The sequence below is a fragment of the Solea solea genome, chromosome 21 (genome assembly GCF_958295425.1).
Source record: "Solea solea chromosome 21, fSolSol10.1, whole genome shotgun sequence".
Taxonomy (NCBI): Eukaryota; Metazoa; Chordata; class Actinopteri; order Pleuronectiformes; family Soleidae; genus Solea; species Solea solea.
Window position 1 is genome coordinate 509,549 of NC_081154.1, and position 15,753 is coordinate 525,301.

General features: G+C 41.8%; 1 protein-coding gene across 1 annotated transcript in view; it reads left to right on the forward strand.

The window, feature by feature from the left end:
* Nucleotides 1-15,753, forward strand: part of LOC131448143 (protein shisa-6) — a 67,862-nt gene that overhangs the window by 46,734 nt on the left and 5,375 nt on the right. Inside the window, exons 5-6 of the mRNA XM_058620286.1 lie at nucleotides 10,950-11,012; nucleotides 11,997-12,017. Of these exons, the coding sequence (XP_058476269.1) occupies nucleotides 10,950-11,012; nucleotides 11,997-12,017 (84 nt within the window). The remainder of the gene's footprint in view (nucleotides 1-10,949; nucleotides 11,013-11,996; nucleotides 12,018-15,753) is intronic.

Consider the following 15,753-nt stretch of genomic DNA (forward strand, 5'->3'; position numbering starts at 1 on the left):
TTGATGTTTGTTGCAGCTTTGCCCGCATTGTGTTGTGCCTTTTAAACCCCGTTGATCCCATTTCACTCCTCTGCTCTTATTCCTGCCCTTTTGGAAAATGTTCCACTGGAGCTTCTGCGATGTGTTTGTACACTTTAGTGACATTAACGCCCCGCCCTCTTTGGTGTGCGTGGTCTGCGACTGTGTCTCGTCTCAGTGGAGAGGAGGGCTGGTCTATAAAGGCACGGATAAAGGCAGTTTTGATGATGTTACTTCTTTTATTTTAAGAAGACATCAGAAAATCTGTGCTTATCCTCGCTTACGATATACGGACCCTCCTCTTACTCCTCTACCTCTTCCTCGCCCTCCTCTCAAAAGGAAGTCTGCTTTTCAACAGTCTGCAAAAGGAGTCGGTTTGTATGTCAATCTACTGTTGAGAAATGACTTCTTCTTCTTCTTTTTTCCCCCCTCTTTTGGTCTTTATTAGAGTTTTATTCCTGCAATGTGACATGGGATGAAAATGCCATACTGTTCCATTTTCTGACTTTCAGGAAAGATTATTACCTTTAAACCCCTCGAGTCTCCTTGGCTCGGTGAAATCAGACAAACTCTGTAGGAACATCATGAAGCACTCCTTCATAAAATGGATCTCTTATTGCCTTTTAACTCACAGGGTGACTTTGGTCCGCGGTGTGTTCACTGTCTATCACTTTTCAAAATGAGCTGGATATGAAGTCCATCTCCACCTCGTGCCCTTCCTTCTCCCAGCGGAGACGGTAATGGCACATTTGTAAAGCCGGGCGAGGCGATGACATGTCGTGTAACCACTTGGCCTTTGGTGTCCTGGGGGTGATTGCGAGTTATGAGATAAAGAGCGGTGCTTACCGGCAACATGGATGGAAGTAGTCTGGACTGGAGTTGTTTTTTTTATTGCACTTTGGGAGAACACGAGAACTTTGCCGTCTTTACCTCATTAATGAACTTTTATGATTGCGTGATGGTATTGGAGGATTTTAGTGCAGCTGTTAATTTCGAGCCATTCAAAGTGCGTTCATTGGTTTTTCAGTTATTAGTTGGCGTGTCTTTGATAGCTTCACCGGCAGCCATTTTGTTTAATGTGGCTAATGAATCCTTTGTCTTTATACTCCATGTGACCAACATCTAGAATCATCTAACATGTCTTGTTGACTTGCTCCTACATCCAGTGGCTAACATAGCTAGCATTTTCTAGCTTTTCTTCTAATAATCTCTATGGGACTCTTTTATTAACATAGTTAGCTCTATCATTAGCCTAAATTCTTTGCACTTTTGTTCTTCACATAGTAAAATTCTACAGTAAACTGAACCAAACTTCATGTACCCAACAGTTAAGACTGAGACAGAAACCTAAAATGCCAATTCTGTTTAGAGCAGGGATTCCTTTTATACGGTTTTTATAGAAACAGTCATTTGGCGTACTGTACCTTGCATCTCGTCTGTGTGGTGGTGACTCGTGTGAACTTCACGGTCCGTTAGACGAGAAGGAATCCAAGTAGTTGTCATAGTAACAAGGGTTTAATCTTGGGAAAATGGGATTCCCGGGGAAATCCAATCAGGGTCACTTCACAGTTCTCTGGACATGTAATGACAGGAAACAGGAAAGAAAATATTAATATCATATGTATCACGTTTACTGACGTTTGTGTCGTCAGGGAGATTTTCCTGCAGGTCTATCCTTCATCTGCAAGTCCTGTGATTGGCAGGAAATTAAGAGAAGGGAACAACATGCAGTTATAGGAGCTGGTTAGAGATTAGCCCACTTGTCTCGGGTTTCATCTATGAATAGACTCACATCTACACACATGACCTTTGTCATCTACTGGTCAATCAACGTATTGGGCAAACGTTTGCCCACATTTCTCATAGTGTTGGCCCTTTAATCCCATGGCATCACTTCTACTTCTGAAATGTTTCACGAGCTCTGCCTCCCGCCGCTGCGTAACCTTATCACATTCCATATTATGATTGAATCTCAGATGCGTAACGAGGTTTGTGGTGTTGCCGTAGTACCTCGCCGTCCTCCCACACACACACACACACACACATTATGATCATTGCTGCTGCTCTGAAAAGGATCCACACATGACCGCGCCTGTGGTCGACCGTCATCAGCGTCAACACTGCGGTGGCTCATGCCTTTATGGGCTCGTATTTCACCGTGTGACAGACGGAAGGAGGAAGTAGTTGTGGAGGTGTGATTGAGACAAAAGCCGGCGTCAAGTGTAATGTAGTTACTCTGTACCGCGTCGCTGTTCACAGCAAACTTAACCACAAATTACTGAGATTAGATATTGATCTTTGAATATGAGAATCAGTCGTGGAACAGAAACGTTTGGGATCACGTAGTTCAGATATTCCGGTATCGAGCCACAGTAGCGGTCGCTTTGATTTAGTCTGGAGCTTTTTTAATTACATCTTCATGTTATGGCCTCTTCCTCTACGCCGGGTTCACTGGCAGCCAACTGGAGAATTAGAACCTGCTTGGAGCAACAACTAATCATCGCGTTACAGCGGCGGTCGAGGACGTGCGTCAAGTCCTTTTCTCTTTGGACAATTTTACAATTTTACAATTTTTGGGGGAATTATGTTGGATGAAAAGTTGACGTATGAATGAATAAATGTAAAACTAGAGGCCAGAGTGTAAAAGTGAATTCAGGGAAATCAATAAAGACACTGTGGTAATGGAAAGATGTCACTACTCTGCTCCGTCTCCTAGCAACAGATCTGACCCAATGACACCGGGAGAAATGGACAGGGAAAGAACACAGACTTTAAATCAGTTTTTTATGCTATTCTTGTCTAGTTTTTGGCAAACAAAAGCAATCTCATTTGAATAATGTTAAAAAGATTCACACAGGGTCATTTGAATAGTTCTTCCACTTCTACACATGGCCTGAGGTGAACGTTGAGTCATTCCTTGATTATCTTTAATGTTTTAAAAAGAGTGAAGACTTGAATTCAGATCTCCGTGTTTGCCGTGGACTCATGGGTGTTATTTAATTTCAAACCTCTGTTTAACACAAACTAACTAATGTTGCTTGTCAAACTTATCCCCAGAGCTGTGCTTTAAATTCAAATGAGCTTTATTGGCATGACTACATTTAAACTCTATTATTACTTATAAGCACATTGCATAATGGGAGTCGTGTATGTTTAATATATCCGATGACCGGGCGTCTGGAATTCTGTTGGTTTTTGTCCGTCATGTTGTTGTGATCGTGATATCTCAAGTACGCTTCGAGGAAATCCTTCCAAATTTGGGACAAATATTCATCGACATCATCGCCGACGGCTGGCGCCCGATTTACGAGGGTTTTAATCTCAACCCACACTAGAGGATGTTTGTCCAGATTTCAATCCCAATCTGACCCTTCCGCCAATCTTCAGTGTCTTCCAATTTTAAGGCTGATTTGAACAGATTATCTGGCCAAATTATCCTGTCATGTGTGGGATTAACAGACACAATTTTAGCATTATCAGAGTCTTCACGATTTCAAATCATAAGTATTAAATGTGTTTGATATTCATGATTAAACAGGGATTGGGGGCGTGAGCAGAGCCCCGCAATCAATCAACCAGAGAGAGCGAGTTGACCGGGAAATGGATGTTGCATACTTTTGTTTAGAACCATAACTTAGACAAGTTGTTTCCGTGAATCAGGTGTGTTGGAGCAGGGAAACATCTAAAGACCAGGATTGGGAACCACTGGTCTAGTCTGTACATTCTCAGGATTAAAACATTGAAAATCGGTGACAACGTTTGTTGTCTCTGTGGTGTCCCAAGTTTTAAAAATCAAGTCAGATTTGGAGAGAGAGAATCTTTTCAGATTTGGCACAAATTTTCATTTTGGACTCATTAACTCATTAGTTTTGTAGGTGACCAAAGGCAAAGATCTCAGTGATCTCCAAACATTCACTTGGACTGAAACATGAACTGATAAGATTCCGTTGGTCAAACTTGTGAAACGCCTTGAAAGAATCATACAGAATTTGGTACAAATGTTCAATTGGACTCAAATCAGCTGTTTAGATCTGGGTGACCAAAAGTCACATTGGTGTGTATTTGGTGTCTGGAACATAAAATGATTGAGTAGACTCAAGCTCTCCATCAGTGGGAGGCAAACAACCATTAATAATGCTAATAATGCTAATTGCCCAGTTCTTTGATGTCTGAACAAGTCGCAGATACACAAGCTTTTCTCACTAGAGGCAGCAAATCACATCACCCACTGACAGCAGCCATTTATTATTCATGCGACACTTTAACTTAAAAGATATCTCATCGTGAGAAAGTCAGCGTTATGAGCTTGAGTCCGACACTTGCTTAAGAACGAGGCGAGTGCTGCTGGAAGTGCTATAAATATAACCGGAGCATTATCAGCACCAGCGCTGAACTGGGTCAGAGTTAATCCTCCTGCTCGATCAATGAGGAGGTGGGAGCTTCTTCTATCCAGGGGCCTAAAGCTTTGTCCCCCACGAACCCCACTGAAGTGGGGCCATTATGGTGGTTAAATGTGAACACTCTTTGTCAGCTGATAAATGTCAAGCCCAAGGTGGTTTTTCCTCCACTTTCTTTACTTGTGTTGGTCGTGGTCAGTGGGACAGAGAGGTTAGAAAACACACATGGTGATGTTTTCATTTGTCCAGTAGCTGGAGGATGTGGTGAAGAGTTGAGGACGAGGATGGATCTCTAAAGACTCTTTCACACTAAAATGAACATGTATATCCAGTATTCCAGAACCTGGGTGAACCCACGAAGTAGGAGAGTAAGTATACATTCCTATTGCCAATGGATATTCTACATTTACTTTACGTTATTTTTGCACATACACCAGAAATGACCTCTGCATTTAACCCATCCTTGGAGCAGTGAGCTGCACCTATCTGATGCAAAGGATTTTCCAACCGAAAGCGGATTAGACGATCCAATCAAGACTAGGGACCACACACTTGGCATTTAATCAAATGATTTCAGGGTGGAAATTCTCACAGAAACGACGTCAGAATATGAACAGACGTGGAAGTTAATAGTTGTTGTGTGTGCGATGTTTTGCGCTGAGAATCACGATGGTTCTAAACTAAACATGAGATTCTCGGTCAACTCGCTCTCATTGGGTTTAAACTGGTTAGAATCTGTTTTTAAAGCGTTAGAAAAGAGGTACAATAGCTGTGGTGCAGGACATTGTGGAATCACAGGGTGAAGAAGTGGAGCTTTATCACTCCACCACATTTACTTTTTTTCATCCCAGTGTCCGACATCCCACTTTTCATGCTCTACCTCCTCTCTCTCTCTTATCTGCTTCCAGTCTCAGTTATCCAGCACTCGCTGTATTTCAGCCCCCCCCTTCACTCACACTCGGCTCCCCCTCTCCTCCCCCCTCCTGTGTGCTGTTGAGAGATACCGAGCCTTAAGGGTTTCCATTAAGTTGTGCCTGTCTGACTTTATTGTCAGGTTTTTGTGTTTGTCCGTCCACCACAATTTCAACCATATCTATTTACAGTTAGTTTTATTTATTCTGCTTTTTCTTTACATCTCAAAATATTCTGCTGCAGGATTTGACTTCTTTAATCCAAACTTGCGAGTCTCAGCATCGACGCTCCAGTTAGGCGTCGTACCTCGAGGTTTAAGGGAATTAAAGTTAGCTTGGAGAAATGTTTTTCTCAAAACTGGGAAAAGGTGTTTTAGCAATTTAATATTAAGTTTCTGTCTTAACATTTAACAACAACCCAGATGTGAATGTGTGAAAGAGACTGAACTAACAACACCACGGGGGAGAAACCCCACGATATCACTTACTGCTTCCTGGCTCCCACAGGATTATGCATAATTCTGACTTTAAATGATGCATCAGACAATTATCTGAAGCCCCTCCCACTAGATAAGCATGGATGGATATTTCATACGTGACTGACCCAAGGAAACTCTCATCTCTGATAGCAGTTCTTAGGTTTGGGCTTTTCAGCTTTGGCTCTTCTTACCAATGCTGCATTTGTGATGTTAAGTTAAGTTAAGTTAAGATTCTTATGCAGCAGTTTAGTCAAGAACAGCCAGTAATATTAGAGGAACGTTCTATAACGGTTGTAAGAAGGTTGTGACAAAGTAACGTTGGGGGAACGTTCTGACTTTCCATATCAACCACACAACGAGGAACCTTCAGGGAACATTCCCACAATTAAAAGTTAACGTTCCCAGAAAGATTATTATGGAATTATAAGGTACCATATCCCCATCGCTCCTCATTTATTGGCTTAATTGGACACGACCAGTGTCCCCAAGCCCGGAAAAATGAGAAGGTTGTTACTGAAATCCCCTGTGGCGACACCTAGAGACGGCGAGGCAGTAAGAAAGAAAATATGATGGAATTATAGATCAATAATGGAAATAATATGTTGCCTTGCCCAATTCTTAGCAAGTAAAAACCTTTGTTACCATTTTCTTCTCATTGTGTGAGGAACTTTATTGGGAGAGAAACAGTTTTCTCTATGTTTCCCGAAGCCTTGGTGCAACATCAGGAGGGTAACTTCTGAAGATCGTGCAGTTGTTCAGGCATTTGTTTGTTTCCCTGCGCGTTCATTCACTCACTCGGATCAGTGTTTGGCAGCGCTCCATTCAACTCGTCTACGATGCAACAGACGACGCACACAAACCCCGCTGACAGGACACCGTGACGCGGCTGTAGAATGCAAATTCTTTACAAAAATCAATTCTCTGATGGTCACCACGCTGCGGCTGCTGCCAAGCGCGTGACTGCGGTCGATTGTGCAAATGCTTAATACTTAAGTTTGGCGCGTTGGGGGAGCGAGGTGTTCAGTGGTCGGCTCAGTGTGCGTCCTCTCCCTCTCTCACGACTCCCCTCCGCGCTATATGTGGACGTGATGTTTCCAAGTGTGAAGTGAAACAAAATGCCAAACACCAAATGTCAGATCACTGAGTCACTTGTTTTCCATCTGACTGCTATTACGCAGAACCCGCAGAGCAGGTCTCCTCTGGACAGCAGTTAAAAGCAACGGGAAATTAAATGTGACTAATCTCGTCTCGTGGACGTGAGGGGCGACTGTGTCCAGATGAGAAGTGTCTAATCGCTGCATCTGCGTTCCGCCGATCACAGATATGTGTTTTGATGTAGCCGCTAAATCTGGTGGTCGCTATCTGAGAGAAACACACGGCCGCGTCATCAGCATATCGATGGAAAAACATCTATTTAGCAATTTAGATCAGGGACCCTGTTTAACCCGACAATCAGCAGAGCGTGTCAATCACAACAATCAACGGTCGACTCCTCTGTACGATGAGACGGCAGCGCTGCTGTTGCATCTCTTCTGAAGAGAGGAAGTCGGTGACTAATTGGCGGGAGTGTGTGTGTCTAAAAGAAGGGAATGGAGGTCACATCCTCGGCTGCGAGCTCTTCTCCACTCATTGATAAACACTTTTCTGGCGCTGCTCCACAGTAACATGGCGTGTGAATGGTTATATTTGCACTGTCAGCTCAGGGTGATGTTTTCAGCGGTGTGGCCTGAGACGATAAGCAGCTCCGGCTGCTGCTTGTGCCGGGGACATGTCTTCTTTGGAGACGAGGGGAATTTAGTCGTAAAAGGTGCCTCTGCGTCATCGGTGTAGTGACGGCAAAACATCAACAACTTAGCGATTGAGATAAGGGTTCCTTTTTAACCTGACAACCTTCAGAGCATGTCAATCACAAACTTAAGGAGTTAAGGCAATAACTAATGGAGAGTGGTGGTTCCGTCCTTCACTGCGAGCTCCCTGCATCTTTGACAAACTTCTCTGGTGTTGTATTTGCACCGTCAGCTCATAGAGAAGAGTGACGGTGCAGTGAGGTGGTCTGAGCTGATAAGGAACCTCATGGCTGCTTGTGCTGAGGTTACTGTATGCGGAGGAAAGTGTCTAACAGCTGTCTTCACGTTTCACTGATTCAACCACCAAGTCTGACAGAAACACACGGCCGCGTCATCGGCTTATTGACGGAAAAACATCGACTTGTAACGCAACAATCTTCAGAGTGTAAATCACAAACTTCAGTAGGAGTGGGTGATATTAGCTTCACGTTATATCCCCATACTCCATCATGATATAGCAATAACAACATTTGCGATGATGTCATACATAATTTCAAAATAAAGGCTGTTTTTTTTTACAATAAACGATAAATAATTCCATATCATATCTTATTATTATTCTCATTCAGCTTCCTCAACACTAGCACCAGCTACTTTTACTTTATTTATAATTTACTATGCCATGTTTTACATTCATTATTTTAGCTTTGTATTTTTGGGAACCTTAACCTATTTTGTACAAACCTTCTCTCTCTACATTTCTACCACAAACATATTTATGAAGCAAAATTAATCTACTGTATAAATCTCAAAAACCAAACATCTAAGTAGCGGGCCACATGAAATCAAGCGAAGGGCCGCATGTGGACCGCTGGCCGTGAGTTTGAGACCTCTGACTTAAGGAGACTTGAGGCGATAACTGATGTAGAGGAGAAGAGTGGTGACTTCTCTGGTGTTGCCTGGTGGTAAAAATGTTTTGTGGAGGGTTATATTTGCACCGTCAGCTCATAAAGGCGGGTGGCGGTGCAGTGAGGAGGTCTGAGCCGATAAGGATCCTCATGGCTCCAGAAGGTTGCAGGCTGCTGGTTGTGCTGAGACAAGTCTTCCTTGGAGATCAGTGAAAGGCAAAGAGAAATTTACCATGAGGAAAAGCTGCCTCTACATTCCGCTGATCAGAAATAAATGTCTGAGAAACACACGGCTGCATCATCAGCATATTGACAGATAACGGTCTTCAGAGCATGTCAATCACAAATAATCAGTTATATTCCGTCTTCTGCTTTGATGAACACTTTTCTGGTGTTGCTCCAGAGAAACACAACATGTGTGGAGCGCCGTCAGCTCACAGAGTTGGACCGCGTAAAGGGCCGTGATGTTGCAGTGCTGTGTTCTGAGCCGATAAGCGTCCCCACGGCTCTGAGAGGTTGGAGGCTGGTGGTTGTGCCGGCGACGTACGCCGCCTTGAACGCGATTAATTGGTCCCCAGATTACAGATGGATCACTGAACATTGGCTGTCCACACTCCTAATGAGCTAAAAGTCGTCCGTGGCTCCTTGGCGCGACGCTTGACTCGGCGCGTTTCCCTGGACACAACAGATCTGACGCTGAGAGGAAATTGTTAAAGATCAGACCTCAGTTAAAACAAAAATCTACTTTCAAAGACAATAAGAAGTTTCTCTATCCTACACGTTTACTAATTGTGTAAGATTTTCTGTAGAAAATGTCTGGAAAATCAATTTTATGTGAATTTTGATTAAATATCTGACAAGAAATGTTTTGGTTAATGTCCAGAGTGACTTTTGGACACTAAGGAGAAGAATTTACAGTATATTAAAAGTTTCAGGGACATAAAGTGTCTTAAACACACATAATATCATTTTCATATTGGGAAGTGCCCAGGTTTATATTTTTACGGTGTTTCAAAGATCAAGTGCTGATTAAAGTGGAAACTGTGTCAGAAAACTAAAGTTAAATCTATAAAATATCTTGACCTTCTTCGAAATTCAGAGGTGAAACTTTAGGTTTTATTTTACCAGGCGTACAACGACGACAAGGATGAGCTCTTTATAATAAGTTTTATCATTTTCAGGGATTATTAATTAGCTGCAGTGAGGAAAAGACATCATTTATGCAAACTTAATTGTTTTATAAATTAAAAACATGACAGGTCGTGACCTCCATAATGAACGAGATTCACCTCATCTCCATGTGGAGGAAATTTAAATAAACGTCAGTCGAGGAGAAAAAAGTACGATTTGTGTTAGTGTTAGTCTGACTAAAGCTGAACTATCGCGTTAGTCTGACTAAAGCTGAACTATAGAGTTTGTCTGACTAAAGCTGAACTATCACATTAGTCTGACTAAAGCTGAACTATCGCATTAGTCTGACTAAAGCTGAACTATCGCATTAGTCTGACTAAAGCTGAACTATCGCGTTAGTCTGACTAAAGCTGAACTATCGCATTAGTCTGACTAAAGCTGAACTATCGCATTAGTCTGACTAAAGCTGAACTATCGCATTAGTCTGACTAAAGCTGAACTATCGCATTAGTCTGACTAAAGCTGAACTATCGCGTTAGTCTGACTAAAGCTGAACTATCGCGTTAGTCTGACTAAAGCTGAACTATCTGGTTAGTCTGACTAAAGCTGAACTATCGCGTTAGTCTAAGTCTGACTAAAGCTGTACTATCGCGTTAGTCTGACTAAAGCTAAACTATCGCGTTAGTCTGACTAAAGCTAAACTATCGCGTTAGTCGTGTTGTTGATGCGATTTGAAAACTGCGACTTCTTGTATTATTTGGGGAAATATATCTGTTTGTGTAAATGTGTTTTATTTACAGGGCTTTATATGTATACATGTATTTATACGTACAGTAAAGAGGTTTTCTTACATTTAAGAGATTTTATTCCCTGATGTTTTTGTTCAGTGAGACTCTTTCTCTAGGAAAAATACTGTTTAAACTCCCTGGTTTCTTTCCTTTCCTTTCTTTCTCTCTATGTTTAAATTGCCGCCTCTGACTTTTTGTGTCTTCTCTCTATGATGTCGCCATGTTTTCTCAGGAGAACACACACACACACACTCACCCTCTCATCTTTTTTATATCCATTCTCATAATGTGAGGACAATTAAAGGCATATTTCACCCCGTTAAATTACTCTAATTGAATTAGACTCGACTCCGCGATGATCACGACTCAACGATATGAAGAGTGTAAATCAAAATGTGGCCACACATTTATTTGGTTTTTTTATGAGTGAGTGAATGATGTGTTTAATTGTCGTCGCTCGCTCGAACACTAACACGACATCACTCCTCTGTTTCCACTGAACAGCTGTTTCACTGCTTTTGTCATTGCAGGTACCCATCAGCACAACTATAACCATGTGGCTCTAGGTAGCCCCACACGCACACCTAAGAATGGTAAGATGCAGCAGTGGGAGGAGCTTATTACAATTACAATTGAATGTGGATCATTCTTGAAAGTGACGTTTTTGTAGAGATTTGAAGAGCCACTAGGGGGAGAAGTAAAAATATAGTGAATAACCAGCAGGGGGTGCCGTATAACATCCGCATACATTGAGTTCCACCGAATTTCCCGAAACTTGTTGGTGGAAGATGTTATAGACCGAGATAAACAAAAAAGTTAACCGTAACCAGGGCCTCTACTCAACAGGAAGCCTCTCACGGCAACTCTCGGCGTTATTGCAAATTTAGACACGAAACAGGAAGTGCCCTTGAACTTTGGCAAACATTGACCGATCGCCTCCAAACTTTATACTTCTCACAAGAGGCCAACCCTTTCCAAATATGGAAAAATCCATTTGAACGACACGTCGTCGTAGACGCTTTGATGTTCCAGCTTCACATTTCAGGATGTGATCAAAGACACTGCCTGTGGAAGCAGGGCCGTATCATTTAAATATGATGTATGAATCAAACACATTATGGGTGTTTGAACCCTTGTGTTCTCACAGTCTCTTGTATGTAAATAATTGCCCAAATTTTATCTCAGTTTATTTAATTGGGGGCTAAAAATAGTAGAAAACATTAAGTATTTTTTCCAGCGCTAGCATCCATGTTCAGAATGTTTTGATTTACCAAAATAAAAGCTGGATAAGGACACAGAGAACAATGCCACTGCATTACAATATGATGTATTTACATTAATATTTGGTTAAATGTGTTGAAAATGTTTGATGTGTCATTGCTGTGGACACTGGGGCTCAGGTGTTTGCCTGCAGCGCCCCCTGTCTGGAAGTCAAACCTGTTTTGATTTAATTTTTTATTTATTTGTTTGTTTAATTTTATTGATGCAGAAAATGTAGCACTCTTGTGTTTTTTTCTCCCTCATCATCAACATGTTTCTGAAATATTTGTTTGTTTTTTTTGACTTGGGTTCGGTAGCTCACCGATCATTGAGACGTGGTAAGTCATTCATTCATACGTTCATTCATACATGTTTGATTTCCATCCATCAGCACATGTTTGTGTTCACGCACATCAACTAACCTCCGTCTGTTTGTGTCTTCAGACCTGAGTCAAGTAGCATTTGCACACATTGTTTTTAACCTTTTAAACAAAAATCAACGGCTGAAAGTTCATTCATGTGATCGTTAATGTATAATTTTGTTTGTCGACAAATCACTGAAAAACATCAAAATCTCTGTATGAATACATCACAGTCTCCTAAAATGATATTAAACATTAAAATAAAGCATAAAAATGTTTAACCTAACATTTACAGACACAGACACAGACTCACAGATTAGAGATTAGGTCAATATAATAAAACTCATACTGTACATGTCTGACCTCTTTATAATTATAATAAATACAAATATACAATATAAGTATAAAGTAAAGTATGTACAAATATGTGTGTTATACTAAAATTTGAAAAACAATAACCTGAATAAGAATTTAGAAAAATGTAATCTTTGAAAAACAAATTGTTTATAATAAATAAGCTTTTAAAACAAGAAAGTAATCATCAAAGCTGCGGTGGCAACACATTTCTGTTGTTATTCATCAGTCATTTTATAAAAAAACAGTAAAGTGTAAATTAAGTGAGAGAAAAGGTTTCTGCCAGTGGAGAGAAAAGAAACTGGAAAATGAACAATTTTTCTTGCAATTTCTGACGATTAAACATTTAAATGTGAGAAAATAACATGAAGCACAAACACACACAGAGTTTTTGGTATTTTAACGTGATTCGTCGACACGATAGATAAATAAATAACAATTGAGGAGTTTTTCAGTGTTGCAAAGACTCTCTGAAGCAGGTCTGTGGTGTCGTGTTGAAAACACTATCAGCTGTGTCACAGTGTGAGTCCACTCTCCCTCCTGTATCCATGCAGAGCAGCAGACGATCGTTCCTCCCTGCAGCTCCCACCTGGCTCCGCCCCCCACACCCACACCCCCGTGTCCCACTCTGTCAAGCTTCCCCACTTTCCCTCTTGTGTTTCAGTCACTAATGGTGCTTTTCCACTACACAGTTCCAGCTCGACTCCAGCTTGATGTTTTGCTTTTCCATCAGTGACAGAACCTGTTAGCTACAAGGATCCAAACGAGCTGAGCCGATACTCAATGAGCGCGACATCCGACACAAGAATCAAAGCCAACACTGTCCAACTGCAGATCAGTTAAAAAGACTTAAAAATCCCAGAAAACGTGTTAATCCCCAACATTTAGCCAAGGAAGGGAAGGAAATGAGCAGCATCACGAGCACGTCAGTGGTATTTCAGCTCAGTGACTGCGTCAGACAATGATTAATGACTAATGATTCAGTTACACACAAAACAACTGCTTTACAGGTCACACGTAGAAAACCACGTCACGGCGGTTTCACGCAGACGTTACTATGACGACCCCGCCCACGTTGAGGAAGAACTATGAAGTCATGGAGTTGTGCTGGAACTGTGTAGACTTGTCTTATTTGCTCCGACACCTATTAGTGATGGTGGAAATGGTGGCATATGGCATTTCTGCTGCTGGTTACTGTCTTTTAAGTACCGCGCGCTGACCGATTGCACCACTGGAGCCTCTGAGGCCCTAAGAGCCAAGTCCAAGTCTTTCAACGATCCATGAACTCTGAAATATCTGATTCTTTAACCTGCCAGAGAATAACCTCAGTCTCCTCCCGAGTCAGAGAATCCTCCGGTCTGGATTTCCTCATGTTTATTTTGCTCTTTCCCGTCTTCGTCTCTGTACCGGCGTCTTCTCACCAAATCAAAGCATCTACAACAGTTTGGGTTGACTCGCCATATCTGGGTGTGTTTGTCCAGACTTTGACAAATTCAAATGAAGTTTAGTTGGACTTTTCTTCAGAGTCTTTTATCTACATCTTCCTCGTCGTCCTCCCTGTCCTGCAGCCCAAACCAAAGCCGTTTGTATCTGTCCATTGAAGTCTTGGTCACACTCCACCGTGTGACAGACTCACCGCTCACAGGGGAGAAAAAAAAAGAGCGAGAGCAAGAGCGAGAAAGAACGTGGACGAAAAGGGAACAGTGAAGTGACAGGGAAGAATAAAGTAGCTGGGGGAAAGTGGGCGGCAGCATGGTCGGACAGATAAGACTGACAGAGCGACAGGGACGGACTTTGGGTGTTTGTGGACGTGTGTGTGTGTGACAAAGATAAAGGGACAGAATAAAGGACGGCTTTGGGCCAGTGTGTCTCCCTGGCATCATATCGTACCACATCAACAAAGGCCAGTCCACACACACACACACACACACACTCACCAGTGGAGTCACTTCTTCAGAACACGACGGTTGTTTGGTGCTTTTTCCTTTTTTTGCCTTTTCCTTCTCGTGGACCGATGTTTCCTCTCGTCAAAAAACACCAAACATTCGTTGTCATGTCTGTCCCACACTGAACCAACGCTCAGCCACCACGTGCCTGATGACCGTCTAAACTCCCCTCATCACTGCAGGTTGGAGGTTCAGGTGCCAAAGGGTTCATCTCTGAGGCAGAAAACAAAAAACAAAACCTACTGAAACATCAGGTCAATTCAACTTTAAAAACTTTAAAAACTTTAAAAACCACACAGTGCTGTTCACTGACATGAGGACGAATACAAAAGGAAAAACCAGAGTCTGTTGGAAATGCTGCGGTCACCGCTAACGTTCCTCTTTGTCTTTGGGACGACGACGACTACGTAATCCACAAGAATGGAGAAACGTTTTCTCGTGAAAGTAAAAAAGAAACAAAAACTTCTTGACGTCAAGTGTTTGTTTTCTTCGTTTAATTCACATTTTATTGGACATGTTCTATTTCAGTTGTTATGTTGAGCTAATGTTGAACCAGAGTTAGCTAGCACATCAGAGACTTCACGTTAGCTTAGCACATCAGAGACTTCACGTTAGCTTAGCACATCAGAGACTTCACGTTAGCTTAGCACATCAGAGACTTCACGTTAGCTTAGCACATCAGAGACTTCACGTTAGCTTAGCACATCAGAGACTTCACGTTAGCTTAGCACATCAGAGACTTCATGTTAGCTTAGCACATCAGAGACTTCACGTTAGCTTAGCACATCAGAAACTTCACGTTAGCTTAGCACATCAGAGACTTCACGTTAGCTTAGCACATCAGAAACTTCACGTTAGCTTGTCTGTGAAGTGAAATGGCGAAGTGTAGCGTCTCGTGTGTGTGTGTGTGTGTGTGTGTGAGTTTATTCTTCCAAACTGTGGCTGCACTTTGAAAACACTTTAAAGAAATAATCTATTTATCTCGACGTTGTCGCTGATCTGTTTAAAAACTTTAAAGGTCTGTAAACTCTCAAACTTTAAAGGTCGACCGTGGCTGAACTTTAACGGCTTCTTAAAGGAGGCGATAGGCGATTTTCAGTTATTACTGTGAATTACTTCAGAGCTTCTGTTAAAATACATTATATAAAACCTTTTCTTTACATTTTGCTCCTATTAAATTAAGGTTTTTGGGCCTAAATTAATACATTTTAATCATTTAGATTGAATATTTTAGAGCCAGGTCCATTTCCAGGCAGCATTATCCAGTAGGACTCATACAAACGATGAAAACTAGACCAGCTATTAAAAACTTATGTTCATGTTCATTTGCACAAATGTAAATGACTGCGTGGGTCAGTGCAACAAGCCCAAAGTCCCAGAGACATTAGCCAGACATGTCCTCAGTGGCTAAA